Genomic DNA, 14,902 nt, shown 5'->3' with positions numbered 1-14,902 from the left:
TCAATCCGATGCTTGTATAGTGATACGAGTAAATACCCTAAATATATTATTGTACTATAACCACCACCACCACCACCAGACAAGAACATCCAAACAGAAAATAGAGGACTGGTCCACAAACAGTCCCTATCAAGGATGCATCAGATCTAACTAAAGGCCTTATCATCATCATTAGCTTGCATCTAGTAGCATCAGTCTATCGTCAAAAAACCAAAAAATGAGGAAAAAGTCAAGATTATGGAAAGGTAGTGGATGGTGAGAAAAGATATATTTTCAAAAGGGCCATAGAATAAGACAAATAACCCATCTAAGAAAAGGCTTAAAGCTCACGGGTGATTTTGACACGTGATTTTTTTGAGTGGGGACCTGCTGGTTGAAGGGAGCAAAATCCCTCAAACGAACATAGCAAAAACCTAATTACATCAGTACATTTTTAATGAAAAATTTTACATCGACCAGCTAAAATATGTACCACAAATAAACTTATTTCTTTCAATAAATAAATCACTTTATTTAAAAACATACAGAGAAAAAGTTCCTACAAGAACAACCTTTCCCATCTTTGGAAGTGCATTCCATGTAGTATCTTATAAAATACTAAGCAGAGCGCCTTGGAATGATTCATACCTAATAGACATGATACAGAAATACCTCTAAAACATTTCATTAGAAACATATAAATAAATGTTCTGATTGACGAACAATTATACTAATAAGAAGTAATGGGCTAAATTAAAACTGGAAAAGCCAAAATAGTAACCAGGAAAATTCAGGAAAAAGTTAGGCAGGGACAAGAAATTCTGAGATAAATAGTGGAAAAAAAATGTGATGCTTAAAAATTAAAAATAAATAATAAGAAAAATTACAACTTATGCAGAAAGTAATGCAATGAACCACTCTTAAATGGTTTACAGATACATGTATCATAGTAATATAATCATATATTAAAAAGTGTGTGCGAGTGTGAGAAACACAAACACACACAAAAAAATGTAAAATTTAATAAAAAACAAAAAGCAATTAGAAATATCCTGTATAAAATAAGAAAACATAAATGTTCCGTTCCACGTCGAGCCATTCGGTGCTGCGATCTAGTGAGTGCTAGCGCTCACCGGAAAGTTAAGCCGTACTAGCATTCTACGTTAGAATCCTGCACAGTGCAGTCACATTTTTCATTTCGTCCGGATGGACAAGTAGTGTTACTCATTGTTACTAGCAATCGGTGTTCGAATCTGATCCAAGGGGGTCACGTCATACTCTTAGTTTGGATGGACTCCATTCTTTGTTCGGCTGAACGTTAGCTTTAACGTTTTATTTAATTTTATATTTTTTATTTCTACATGTCAAGTTATATGTTATGTTAAAATTCATTTCATTAACTGTCAAAACAATTTATTAAACCATTATTCAACAAGCAACAAGGCATTGTCTTTATTCATCACCTATGAACATACAGTCCATCCTCGCTCTAAAATCTACCAATAAAAGAAGTTAATGAAAAATATGAATAATACAAAGATAATTTATTTAACTGTCAAATTTCATCAATAGCAAATAATATTGATGTTTAATACTCAGAAAATCATCAAAACAACTGTCAATGATTACCCTTAAAAATTACTTTTTCTTTCACTGAAGATAAAACCAAATGTAAAGGTGGTTTACATCAATAACACAGGTATAATATTATAACAATTTTACCATTTAAATGGATTGATTGAATACCGCAAAAATTACAAGTAAAAAAAGGAAACTTAGGCACACTATATACTATTCATTAAAATAATGCATTTTCAAAAAACATGTATCATGTTAAGGTATGTCAGTGGATTTACTTTTTTCTATGCCCCAGTCACTCAATAATCATCTCCCCAATGGAGAGTCTTATTCTTTAAGACTTTGGGGGTTGGCATCCCCACGGGTCTAGCTGCTGCCGCTTTACTTCCCACTACACAGAGAGCTGCAGAAAACTATACACTATACACATACACTACACCAAGAACACTACACAATTTACAACATATACCCTAACATGACTACACAACAACATTCTACACTATTTCTTCTTTTATTTACACTTGGTAACGTTGCAACATCTTATGAAGCGCAACCCAAGGTGGAAACTATCATGTAGATGGGTGGATGGCTCTACGTAGTGAGGCTTGAACGGTGTCCTCTGGGCACCTGAGTGAACTCAATTGTATATAGCTCTAGCTCTAATATGCGTGTGCTCTGCTGGAATGGTTTTTTATATCGCCGGTACTTGTGGCAACCATATGGCAGTCCCTAATAAAAAAATCTTTCGGTGGTTGTTGATCCAATTGAAAAACCAACAAAAATGGAGGTTTGAAACGACTTCAACTGATATTGTTAGTCGAAGATATGTCAAGCGACAAAATGACAGAGCCACAAAATACAGAGCCTAAGTTATCCAATGGAAGATTTCTAATATTGAAATGCAAGGAAGAGGGTAAATCTTTTTCTAGGTTTTCCCCTTTTTTCATTAATAAATGTATAGTAACATTTCTTTTCCTTTTTATTTTAAAAATAAAATTTAAAAAAATTAATTAAACAAATAATTTTTTTTAAATTTCTAATTTCTACACTTCAATTTGATTCACTAAAAGCTTATCTTAGTGTGCTTGTGTAATCAATAAAAAAAGCTCAGGAGTGGCACCCTGTTGATTGAGGTGAATAATGATGGACAGAGCCGGAAACTCACTACGTATGTAGGAAAAGAGGAAGTGATTGTGGAGCCACACATTATGTTAAAGCTCCAACAAGGGAGTGATCTTTTGCTGTGACTTGGCTGATATTGAAATTAAAATATCAGCGATATGTAAAGAGCTGTCACTGCAATCTGTCACTTCTGTGCAGAGGATCATGAGAAAAAAGAATGGTGTGCCAACATTCTCACTTAACCTTTTCTGCTCCAACTGTTCCCGAAAGAATAAGAATTGGCTACCTCTCTGTCCACGTACGACCATACTTATCTAACCTGAGACACTACATTCAGTGTCAAGGTTTTGGACACAAAAAAATTGGTTGCACCAAGGAGCAAGTTTGAGCTCATTGTAGCAAACAGGACATGACAATAGCGCATGCACAGAAGCTGGAAAGTGTATTAATTGTAAAGGATCACAATGGCAAAGGATTCGGTGAGATCTCAAGAATTCCCTGTTTATAAAGAAGAAATGTTATATTAAGGATTTGTACTGAACAGAAAGTGTCTTTTCCTGTGGCTCATAGGAAATTAAAAAAATCCCTCAACATGAGAAATCCTGTAACACCTGGTGTTAGTTTTGTACAGGCTCTTTCTAACAATGTGCAAAAGAGTAACGAGTGCGCATCGTGCAAAAATCTAACAAAATTGGACAGGCTTTGTCAGAGGTGCAATCCCTCACCTCTGCTACTGCAGTAGTATGTACTGGTAAGAAAAAGGATACTTTTGGTGGACAAACCAACAACGGTGTACCAAAAAAAATTCAATTATTACACCACCAAATAAAACTCCCACTGCACCAACAATGCAACAAATTACTATGATCCCACTGAAGGGATCAATAAGAAAGCCATCGTCTGGTATGGTATCTCTAACCGCCCAAACATCCAAATCCCCCACCACCATCTCGAAGTCTCTTCAAGGATATGGAGGTAGATGAAGTGCCAAAAGAAGCTAAGCACTTCCTGAGGCACCAAAAAGAAAAACCGGGTTGTTTACGCCATTGCATAAAGTTGTGTTTATTCCAATAAATTCAAGGTTATGGTCGAGTCTTGTAGTTTACAGGCTTGGTAATTTTATTTTGCATTTTTGTAAGGCTTATCATACGTGTATTTTTAAAATAGGTTGTTTGGGTTTGTTTTCGATATCATTTCTCTCAGGCTCCAGTTTGACTTACTGTTGCATCATCATATTGGTGTCAACGTATTTCATATCACACTTTATTTATTGCTGTTTAGTCTTAATATATATTTTTTTCTTAAGTGTTTTTGTTCTCACCAATTTCAATATTGTCATAGTTCCTAGAAGTCTATTTCTCTTTGTCTGCCCTGATGTCATTTCTTCAACTTGTGCGTATTCAGAAATTATTTTATCAGTCTTACGTAATTCTTTAATGGTCTGCTTCCTTGTAAATTATTTTTGTTTTGTCTTCATTCCCGAATTCCACAAGTTTTCTCTAATCGTTCTCATACTAACACTTAGACACTACTCTTGTTGTCAACACACACACACACTCTCTTCTGTCCATTGCTTTGTTCGCTTCCCCTACCTTCACCACGCCAGCTTTGGTCATTCTAGTCCTGACTTTCACGTTGTGCGGATCCACAAGGCTGGTGGTCCTCTAGCCTTGGAGGACCAGGCTGCGATGTTCTCTCTCTCTCGTATAATGTTTAAATACTTTCGTCGTCTTCATACTCTCATAAACGTTGTGGTATTTCTCTGTCGAAATATTCTCTAGTTCTACTCGTCAGTGTTTCGTGACTTCACCGATCTCTATGTTTTGTTTTGCCTCGTTTCTTTGTTAAGTTAATCTTCAAATTCTATATATTACGTCTCTCTTGAAAGTGTTTCAATCGCAACAAACTGCCAATTCTATAGACGCCGAATCTTTTCCAGCTGCTGATTACATTTTTCATCGATGCAATTTCTCTCCAAAGTTGTTGCTACATATCTGAGGTGCTACATAATTATTCAACTTCTAATCACAAATTGTTACCTCTGTTATTTTTGATTCGCCATTACAGACTACACCAAGGTTAAACTGTATGTATATGTGCACTTTAATTTCACGAGTTCACTTTTTTACCAATATTCGTGTGTTATTAAGGGATGTTCAAACATCCATTCATTATTTCATTATTATTCATAGTAAACAGTTACTATTTATAGTAAACAGTTACGCTATTAGTAAAATTTGTGAAATTTCAGTTAATCGAACATTATGCATTTCAATTTCAAGTTTGTTTAAAAAACTGTTTATTCACTTAAGTGCAGTCACGATAGGTGGCTTAAATAAGGTTGTTATTGTTCATGTGCAACATATTTTATGTGCTTACTTATTACAATCTGTTTTTATTGTACTTGACTCTATCATTCAATTTAATGTAATTTGTTAATCGCAGAGATTAATTATTATCTACTCATGAACCGAATTCATATTACTTCTCTTAAATTAATTTAAAGAAAATAACTCCTGATGTGAAGTTACGTTTTTGGACATCTTTGTAATTTTATATTTTCAAGAAAGCTTATTTACCAAAATGAACTCTATTTATATGTTTACTTATTTCACTTTGATTATTGTAATTAACTCTTTTTTATACTGGAAGATTATCGTGGCTTCTTTTTCTACAATAAACTAGAATTGCTAGTTTTAATTATTTAATGATAAGTTTGTTGTTCATAAATCAGGAAAGGCCAGTGCCAATAATTAAGAATTGTTGTAATTTATTTTTCTAAGTCAATGACATTTGTTCATTGCTAATTTTCATTATTACAGAATATGTCAGTAATTGCAACAGTTTTCCAGTTACACTATTTTTATTGATGTTATGTTTATAAGTATCTAATTGTAAAAAAGGCGTTTTATATTCCTTTGTTTTTTCAGGCTTTGTTTAACTGTAGATTCTCAAAACTATTATTTGAAATATGTATTTTATGTATTTGTCATGTTTTATTATAACTGATATGCTGATATTTCTTGTACAATTTCTGTATAAAATTAAGTTATGTTTATTTCATAATTTCTTTTAATTTTTTAAGGTTATGATTTAACATAAGTTCAGTTGTTTTCTTTCTAATTAAAGTCCAATTTCTTTTGGCAAATACGAGCTGTGTGTTCTTTTATTTTTGTTAACTTTACTCAACACGGGTAGTTTTTGATAAGTAATCTGCACGTAGTTTTTACGTATAACAGTTTTTTCTACGGCTAAAAATATTATTAAGTGGAGTGTTTGTGATCTCCGTTCTCGCCGTGAGAATATAGAAATCATAATAAAGGAAGAAACTCCTTTAATACTGTCTGCTGGAGACTCACCTCCGTCCCCAGGACGATGTGTCCTTTCGTAGATACATCTGAAAGATATGACTTCAAATTGGGGACAGAGGACAAGAAGGTGTGGCAGTTTTCCTGAGGGAAATCATTATAGCTACCCGTGTTCCATTAGTGACAAACATCCCTGCAGTCTCAGTGCAAATATTGGTTGGATATTCATTTAAAATGAATATCTACAACTTATATCTTCCTCCAAATTCTGATATCAGTGAGGATGATATATCCAGTCTATTTTTCAAATTCCTACATATCTTGCCAACAACGTGATTTAAACACCCATCACGATTCTTGGGACTCATCGTCATATTCTCCTGAAGGCAACATGGTTGATTGACTGAGGTAGGACTTCGATCTCTGCTTATTGAACAATGGATTGTGCACATTTATGTCATTTTCAGCAGGTCCATCTTCGTGCATCAATCTGTTATTGTGTTCAGCAAACTTACTCCCATGTCTTACCTGGTGCGTTTCCAAAAACTTCTTTGAAAGCGATCATAGACTGATTGTAATCTTGGTCGGTAATTGTTATTTTCCTCAGAGTAAGCCACACAGATGGGTAGTTCAGAAGGCGAACTGGATCAGGTACAAATATTCCTTCAGACAGTATGATGAGCAGTAGTGCGATCCAGATCCACCAACTTGCCATGTTTACATATCAGATTCTCGTCTACTGATCACGCAGTTGCCCTAGAAGCTATTATAAAAAACGCTTTTCTACTTCGCCAAGCCTTGGTGCTATATTATTCGACTTGCAAAAGGCACACAATATCGCATAGAAGAGGGGATTCTAAATAAACTCAATGAATGGTGTATACAAGGTAATCTCTTCGCATTTATCAGGGGTTTCCTTAGTAGTTGGTCCTTCCGAGTTTGAGTTGGAACGATGGTATCTGAAAGTTTCACACTAGAGAACAGAGTTCCTCAGGGAAATGTCCTAAGTGTTACTTCGTTTGCTGTAGCCAAAAATAGTATAAGAAACCGTATGTGAAAACTGTATTGATGACGTTAATCATGTATATGATTTTCCAATTTACGTAGCAAGCAGAACGTTAGCTAGAGGGAAAGGTTCCAAAACTCAATAACCTGCTTTGAATCATGGTGTAAATCTAATGGATTCACGTTTTCCTCGGAAAAAAACAGATGCACTTGTTTTTCCCGGATGAGGGAACATGTTGACCCTCAACTGTATTTACATGATGAACCACTTGAAGCACGCACATGGGTTAGATTTCTAGGTATGTCGTTTGACTAACAACTAATATGGATAACACATTTGTAGGAGTTGAAGGTAGAATGTCTAAAAATGTTAGATATACTGAGAATTCTGTCTAATAACCGTTGGGGAGCCAATCGTGTGTGCATGTTGCGCTTCTACCGAGCACTGGTCTGTTCCTGCTTGTACCATGGCTGCGTAGCTTATTTGTCGGCGCAGGTCACCACAATAAAGATGCTTGATGGAGTCCATCATTCATTCATCCATCTTGCCATGGATGCTTTGTGCTTAAGCCTCCTGGTAAGTCTGCTGGTAAACAGTGTCCATCTCTTTGTAACAGAGGAAGCAAATTATATGCTCCTATGTGGCTCACATTAAAGTGCAACCAATTCATCCACCCTTTGATTTGGTATTCTCGAACCAGCATGTTAATCAATACCAAGAACAAACGAGATCTACTGCTTCGCTAGCCATCAGAGTTCAATGCCTTTTCTCAGCTCTAAGTATAAAATTACCTCCAGTCTTTACTGTTGCTCCATACTATTAACCTCCTTGGCAGCCTTCTCACATTAATTACTGCTTTCATCTTTGTCAGTATAGCAAACAGAACAAAAATCTGGTAATTTAATGAAACATATTTTATAATATTAAAAATAGCTTGAATCTTGATGTTACAGTTGATATGGACTGTTCTAGAATCGTTATTTCTGTTGGTTGCGACTTTGTTGTTGGCAACAGAACATACATGTTTGGCCTTCCCATCATCACTAGTATTGTAGAACTGTATGCCATTAATAAGGCCTTACATATAATTAGCCCAGAATATCATCATGTTCTTTGCTCAGATTCCGTGAGTGCCCAACAGGTGATTAATGATGGTTTCTAGGACTACCCGTTTATACTCAATAATTTAAATTACTGTGATGTGTATCAGTTATTCATCCCAATTGCCATATAGCAGTTTGAAATTTTGGCATTTTAATTGAGACATAAAATGTGACTTATGTTTGTTTACTGTAACAAATATGTCCTGGCCGGGCGATGATAATGCCGAAGTGTTTTTCGCACAGAATAAACAAAAAAAAGAAATTCAACATCATCTGGAGATATCTTTAGCTTCTCCTACCTTGTTTCAATGAAACAAAATCTGCAATTAAAAGACTTAGGGTTGATAAATATGGTGGTTGGGATGGAGTACTGGTACATCGGATAAAAGACTGCACTGATATATTTATAGAATAAAAAACAAAATTACTTATTTAATTTATCCTATAAAATCTCTTCAGTTTCTAATAGGTGTTACATATAAATCCAGAGGTTATCCATCTTCAAAACACATTCCATATATTTAATTAATAATCATAAAACTTGTCATAAATAGTTTTAGAAAGGTGTTTCAGTGTGTCACTTTCTTATAAATGATATTTGTGACCACATTCAGTCATACTGTAAATCACTGATTCTCGATCTTTTTAGCACCTTGACACCCAAAATGTAAAAAAAAAATATATAATTAGTATTTTTGACAACCCCAAACCATATGAAACCTAATTAAAACAATTTAGCTACAATGATAGCGACAGATATGAACATGCATGTATGAAGTGTACAAACATAAGCAATTAGCACATTCCAACATGATGTGAAGATAATCCTTGTAATTTGGGTTGCTTGCATAATATTCACTGTGAGAGCATCATATTGAATATGCAAATGATATATTCGAACACGTTCTCTCAGCAGTATAAAAGAGATATAAGGGATTGCAGAATCAGTCAAGTTTCAAATGTGAAGCATACATCTGATGCCATAATTAAAATTTGTAAAAGCGTAGTTTCATTGAAAATAATAATTGAGGTTTTGGTTTGTTAGTGTGCAGCCAAACAGTGTAACTGTTATATATATTTTTTCTGACAATTCAGCAAGTGAGTTTAAGTGAATTTTTTAGTATTCAATTTGATGAATCAACAGATGTGGGAAACATTTAACAGTTCTTATGTTTTGTGAGATATGACTGTGAAAGGGACAGATCAATCAAAGAAAATATGTTATTTTGCAAATCAAGTCCTGGTCATACAAAAGGACAATGTCTTTTTGATGGTCTTTAGGAAGCTACTAAAAACTATAACATAAACTGAAAAAAATGTATTGCAGTATGTAGTGATGGTACAAAGGTGATAACAGGAATGAACAGTGGATTTCTAAAAAAATTAAAAATCCGTCTTGTACTAAGGCAGAATGAATGCACTGCTTCCTTCACAGACATTCTCTTGCCTCAAAAAATATGCTGGAAAACTTCAAACAAATTTTTTGTAAAGCTCTAAAAATGGTTAATTTTATTAAAAGTCTACCATTACAGAATAGGCTGTTTGCTAAAATATGCAATGAAATGGTGAAAAGAAAAAATCTCTTCTTTTCTATACAGAAATCAGATGATTACTGTGGAAGAAATTGTTGGCCTGGTTATTGGAATTGCAAGATGAATTAATAATATATTTCCAGGATAAACAAATGCCATTCTCAAATTTTTTACAGATGTTATGTTGGTGTTGGCTTAGTTAGCTGATGTATTATCGGATCTAAACGACTTGATTTTGAATTTACAAGGACTTTATTAAAACAATTTATTAAAGACAGACAAAGTTCATGTTTCCATTAAGAAGCTTGATATCTGGACTATTTGCCTTCGAAGCAAAAATTTTGATATGTTTCCACTCATTTCTGATTATATTGAGAAAAATATAGATGAAGAATACATTATTATTCACCACAGTTTGGATAGCATAAATATTCATTTGCTTGAGCTAAAAATTCATTTGGCGGAGTATTTCCTGTAAGATAAAATTTTTTTTTTTTTTTTGAAGAGATGGGTACTGAGTTCATTTACTGAAAATATTGCTGCAGGTGCTATGTTACCAGTTGAGATTCAAACCAGCTCACTGAAATGTCTGAAATAAAATGTTACAACTACAATTCACATCTGAAGATTAGATACCGTTTTGGCTTACTTGTCAATGTGAATATGTAAATTTAGTCACAGAAGCAGTGAAAATATTAATCCCTTTTGCCACGTATTACCTCTGGGGTTAAGTATTTTTCATCTATGTTTGCACCGAAATCTAAGAATAGGAATCATCTTTTATCACTTGAAAACAACTTGCTTTAGTGTGTTTCTAACTAGATCCACACATGGAGAAACTTTTAAATGAAAAACAAATACAACCATCTCATTAATTTATTTCCTTTACACCTCAATTTATAAATGTAAGTAAAATGTTTATAATAAATAATTTTTCTTCTCATAAAATTATTTCATTATTGTTTACATGTAAAGTTGTAGGCTAATTCATAACCCCTCTTTCATATCACGCATCTCCAAGGTTGAAAAAAACATTATCACATTATCACAACATAAATATGTTTAGGCATAGAGTTGTACGTAGAGAAAAGTTTTATATTGAAATACAAAAGAAACTTCATGAGGTAGGAAAATTTATGAATGAAAATTTAAACTTGACAGATTTGTTTTAATTTAACTTTTTTTCATATAGTTGAAGATGTATGCAGAGTTAATAAACCTATCTTATATTGAAATAAAATGAAACTATGTAGAAGGAAAATGAACAAATGAAAGTTTAGGCTCGACAGAAAAAGTTTTGATTTCATTTTTTGCATAGAGTTGAAGATGAAATTGTCCATAGCGTTGCATGTAGAATTAATAAAAATGTCTTATACTGAAATGAAAAAGAGACTTTATGCAATAGGCAAATTATCAAATGAAAATTTAATCCACTAAGAAGTGCGGATCATAAAGTCATACTCATAAATAATCCTTTTTTTGTAAAAAAAAGAGAACAATCAGTTATTTTGAAAATAAATTCAAATACAAATTTCTGTTTTGAAAAAACGTGGTTGTATGCATGAACAATGTTCAATGTAATAAATCATGAAAAATACTTGACAGGATGTGTTTTATGTGTATATGCCTATGTATAAAATGTTAAAGCTCAAAAATCTCCAAACCACTACATCAGTTTTATTGAAATTTAGATATACAGGTTAGCAAATTTGATGAGAATTGATTGAGTCGTTCTTGATCAACCAGGATCAGCTGATCTTAGTCAGACCACTTCTGAAGCCTGGATATTTTTAGAGTAGTTACTACGAGGGACTTCGATGCGCTCCAATAAAAAAACAAGAATGCTAATCAAAAAATTGTTTTGCACAAAAGATTACATTTTTATTCAGGATTCTTAAACACTATTATATATCCAAAATCACTCTTATTTATTTAATAAAATGAATTTGAAGGTACAGAAGATGTTGAAAAACCCTGTTTTAAAGATTAGAGATAACATCACCGACTCTCTGTCAAGTTGTTATACGTGCCAGAGGATGTGCTAGCAACACCCCTCTTTAAGAATTGAGATTTTAAATAACTTTTTTTTAAATGTTTTATTTCAAATTAAATTCATAAGAATATTCATGAACTTTTAAATATTCTACTGTCAATATATACATCCAAAAATTTAAATTACAGTATTTAACAAATGCATTAATAAATATTAAGCATAAAATAATATAATTATAATAATATGAATAAAAAAGGTTTATTGATTCATAAAAGATAATGCTATAATATAAGGCAGAAAGAATTGCTGTGAACTGGAGTTCTGTCATCAATATTAATATTAAAACAATTACTTTTATATTATATTAGATATAAAATAATAACTATGATTATATAAGTAAATAATATTGCATATAAAGACAAATCATTAATTGATTGGTTAAACATCTATTACTCCTTAAATTGAGTATTATGTTATCTGGGAGTGTTCTTGAAAGTCTGGAAAACCCACCATCATTCTCAAGGAAATCCATCAATATTTAATAAGTTTATTGCAGGCTTTTATCCCCAATATAGAAAGTATTTTTCCTCAAATAACTGAAGCCTGACAAGGAGGTTTAAGTCCAGCTATTATACTGATGATCTATTTGCCTTAAAATAATAAAGTAAAACTTTTTTCTAGTTAAGTGGGTTTAGTATAGCAATTCAACAAGCATGTTAATTATTTACTTTTTTATAGTCTATCTATATGAATCTCTAACACCAGAATCTATCATTACTTTGATTACCAATTTCTGTGTTTTGAACCAACGTCCCACATTACCATTCTGCTATACAATTATAATATAAAGCATAATAGATGACATTCACATAGTAATAACAAATTGCATGGCAGACCATTAAGCTCAATTCAATAATTAATGGTAATTTAAAAGATTACTGTTAAAATCTTTTCCCCATTTAGATACGTATGGTTAAGTTTGCTATTGATGAAATTCATGCAGACAATAATAGATTTTATATTTTCACTGATCCAACCAATTAAACAATTTAAACTGTTGAAAAGCTACACCATAAATAACACAAAATCTTTACACACTCGGAATATTTATGTATTTCACTTAATAACAATCATTAATAATTCTAAAGAAAGGACAAAGTGAATTTTTTGTTACCTTATAGAAACACATAATACCAAATAGTACTCAAAGGAGTTATTTAATAAAATAATTTAAAAAAGGTTATTCTTATAAACAATAGTTTAAATTCTTTAAAAAAAGATTTAACTTACCTGCACTGACAGTTTTTGATGTTGCAATGGGCACAAAGGGGTTGGATAACAAAAGAATGAGGTAGATAAATGATAAGCCATTTTGTCTAACTGAACAAGCTGAAACAAATAAAAAGTAATCAATATTAAGATAATGTAAATTTCCATTCGATAAATATAATAAATCTGATTGAATTTTAATTAAAATGAAATTATTATTCATTTACATGGAATTGTGCTTCTTGAAGCAATCAAATATTGCATCACTCTGGTGTCAGAATTTCATATGATTAGGAACTCAGGCATCAAAATGAAATGCATGAAGGAGCTGAATAATACACGGCCTGAAAAGATCTTTTGGAAATAATATTCCACATGATTAAAAAAAGGACTTCTTTAATGATTTTTCAAAAATCTTTAAATAAAAAATAAAAGCAGATTTAAAAAAAACACAAAATCAATATCAAAACTCTCTCACCAACAAGCTTAATGTAACAAAAATTAACATAAATATAAATAAATCATCCTAGTTTACTATTTGTTAGCATCAGTACAAGAACAATGTTATTACAGCTGTTTCGATGCTTCAGGATACTGGCTTAAATCCAAGAACAAAGTTACGTATTACAGGAATAAAGACTACAAATTACAGCACTAAGGGCTTACTTAACTTGATTTGAGTGTCTTAATTACCAGTGTACTTTAATTGTTGCAGTTACACCAACTCACAACAGGCTGGTCTAACTGGCTAGCCTGAATTTGAATAAGGCAAACTATGAAACTTCAAGTTGTAATAATGTCCTGATTTAAGTCAATTTAAGTAAAATACAAAAACTTTTAAATATCTACATGTTTCCACTAGGTTTATAGCATCAGATTTTTTTTATAATAAGTTACTAACTAGTTTATTTATAAGTAAAACTAACACGACAATTTAAATAATAAAGAACAGAAAAAAATTATTATTAGATTTGAAAGCTTAAAAAACTTTTAATTGAATAGTACCTGCAAACAAATTTTAAAAGAGTTTATTTTTTTAATAAAAGGGTTTCTCTCTAACTCATCTCCCTTTTGTATGCATATCAATATATAAGTGAATTTTTCCAAGAATACACTTGGAAAAAGTGTATTCTATGAAATGTTAGTACTTGTGTACTAACCATTTCATAGCATCAGGCAGTTGATAACTTCAATGGGAAAAAAACATTATTGTTATTTAAAAAAAAAATATATAACAAATACTGTTGAATGATTTAGTGGGAGAAACATATTTCCTATCATGGATCTAAAAGAACAAGAAACTTTAGCATAAAAGAAAAAGCCATTATGCTAGACTTTCCATTGCCATTTTAATTGATTACAATGACCTTTTCTCTAACATTTCAAATAAAATTAGAAAATTTATTCTACAGAAAAATATTACTCTACCGATTTTTTCAAATAATACGAATTAAAAAAATTCCTGAATTCCTACATCTCTTTTAATGTTTACAAATAATACACATTCAAATAACTTCCATTAACACCATCTAGATTGTTATTTTCTGCCACTGACATTATTTGTTTAATATCCATAAATTTGCTTCCACATTTCTTAATTTATGTATTAATATAGACTTAAAAAAACCTCTTGAATTTTTTCTGTAATTAATTGTGTATTCTACGATGCTGCTTTGATCATAGTTTTACCGTGGTTTTTCTTGAATAATCTGGTAAATGTTGGGACAGTTCCTAAACGGGAGCATTTTGAGGACCTTTAACAATATTAATGGCACCTGTCTTTAGAAGGTAAGGAAACTAATGTTTTCTGTAAGTGTGTGTAGTGCCCATATTTCATCTTTGTACCTGTATGTGAATCTGCATCTCGATTGGATACATTTAAAATTGAAACCTCAAAAATCCAAATTGTACACAAGATACATATAACATCTCTGTACACTTGAACTATATTAAATTTACACATAAAATTTCGCAAAAATAACTTATCAAATAAACAAACATACCAAGAACTG

At 32.0% G+C, this 14,902-nt stretch overlaps 1 protein-coding gene across 10 annotated transcripts in view; it reads right to left on the bottom strand.

Moving 5' to 3' along the window:
- The window catches only part of Piezo (piezo type mechanosensitive ion channel component), a 481,248-nt gene that overhangs the window by 295,704 nt on the left and 170,642 nt on the right, over positions 1-14,902 (bottom strand). For all 10 annotated transcript variants that reach the window (XM_075356335.1, XM_075356333.1, XM_075356336.1 and 7 more), the window contains exon 3: positions 12,912-13,010. In XM_075356335.1, coding sequence (XP_075212450.1) covers positions 12,912-13,010 — 99 coding nt within the window. The remainder of the gene's footprint in view (positions 1-12,911; positions 13,011-14,902) is intronic.

Source organism: Lycorma delicatula, chromosome 2 (genome assembly GCF_047948215.1).
Source record: "Lycorma delicatula isolate Av1 chromosome 2, ASM4794821v1, whole genome shotgun sequence".
Classification (NCBI taxonomy): Eukaryota; Metazoa; Arthropoda; class Insecta; order Hemiptera; family Fulgoridae; genus Lycorma; species Lycorma delicatula.
The sequence above is the reverse complement of the archived record's forward strand: the minus strand, read 5'-3'. Positions and strand labels throughout refer to the sequence as shown.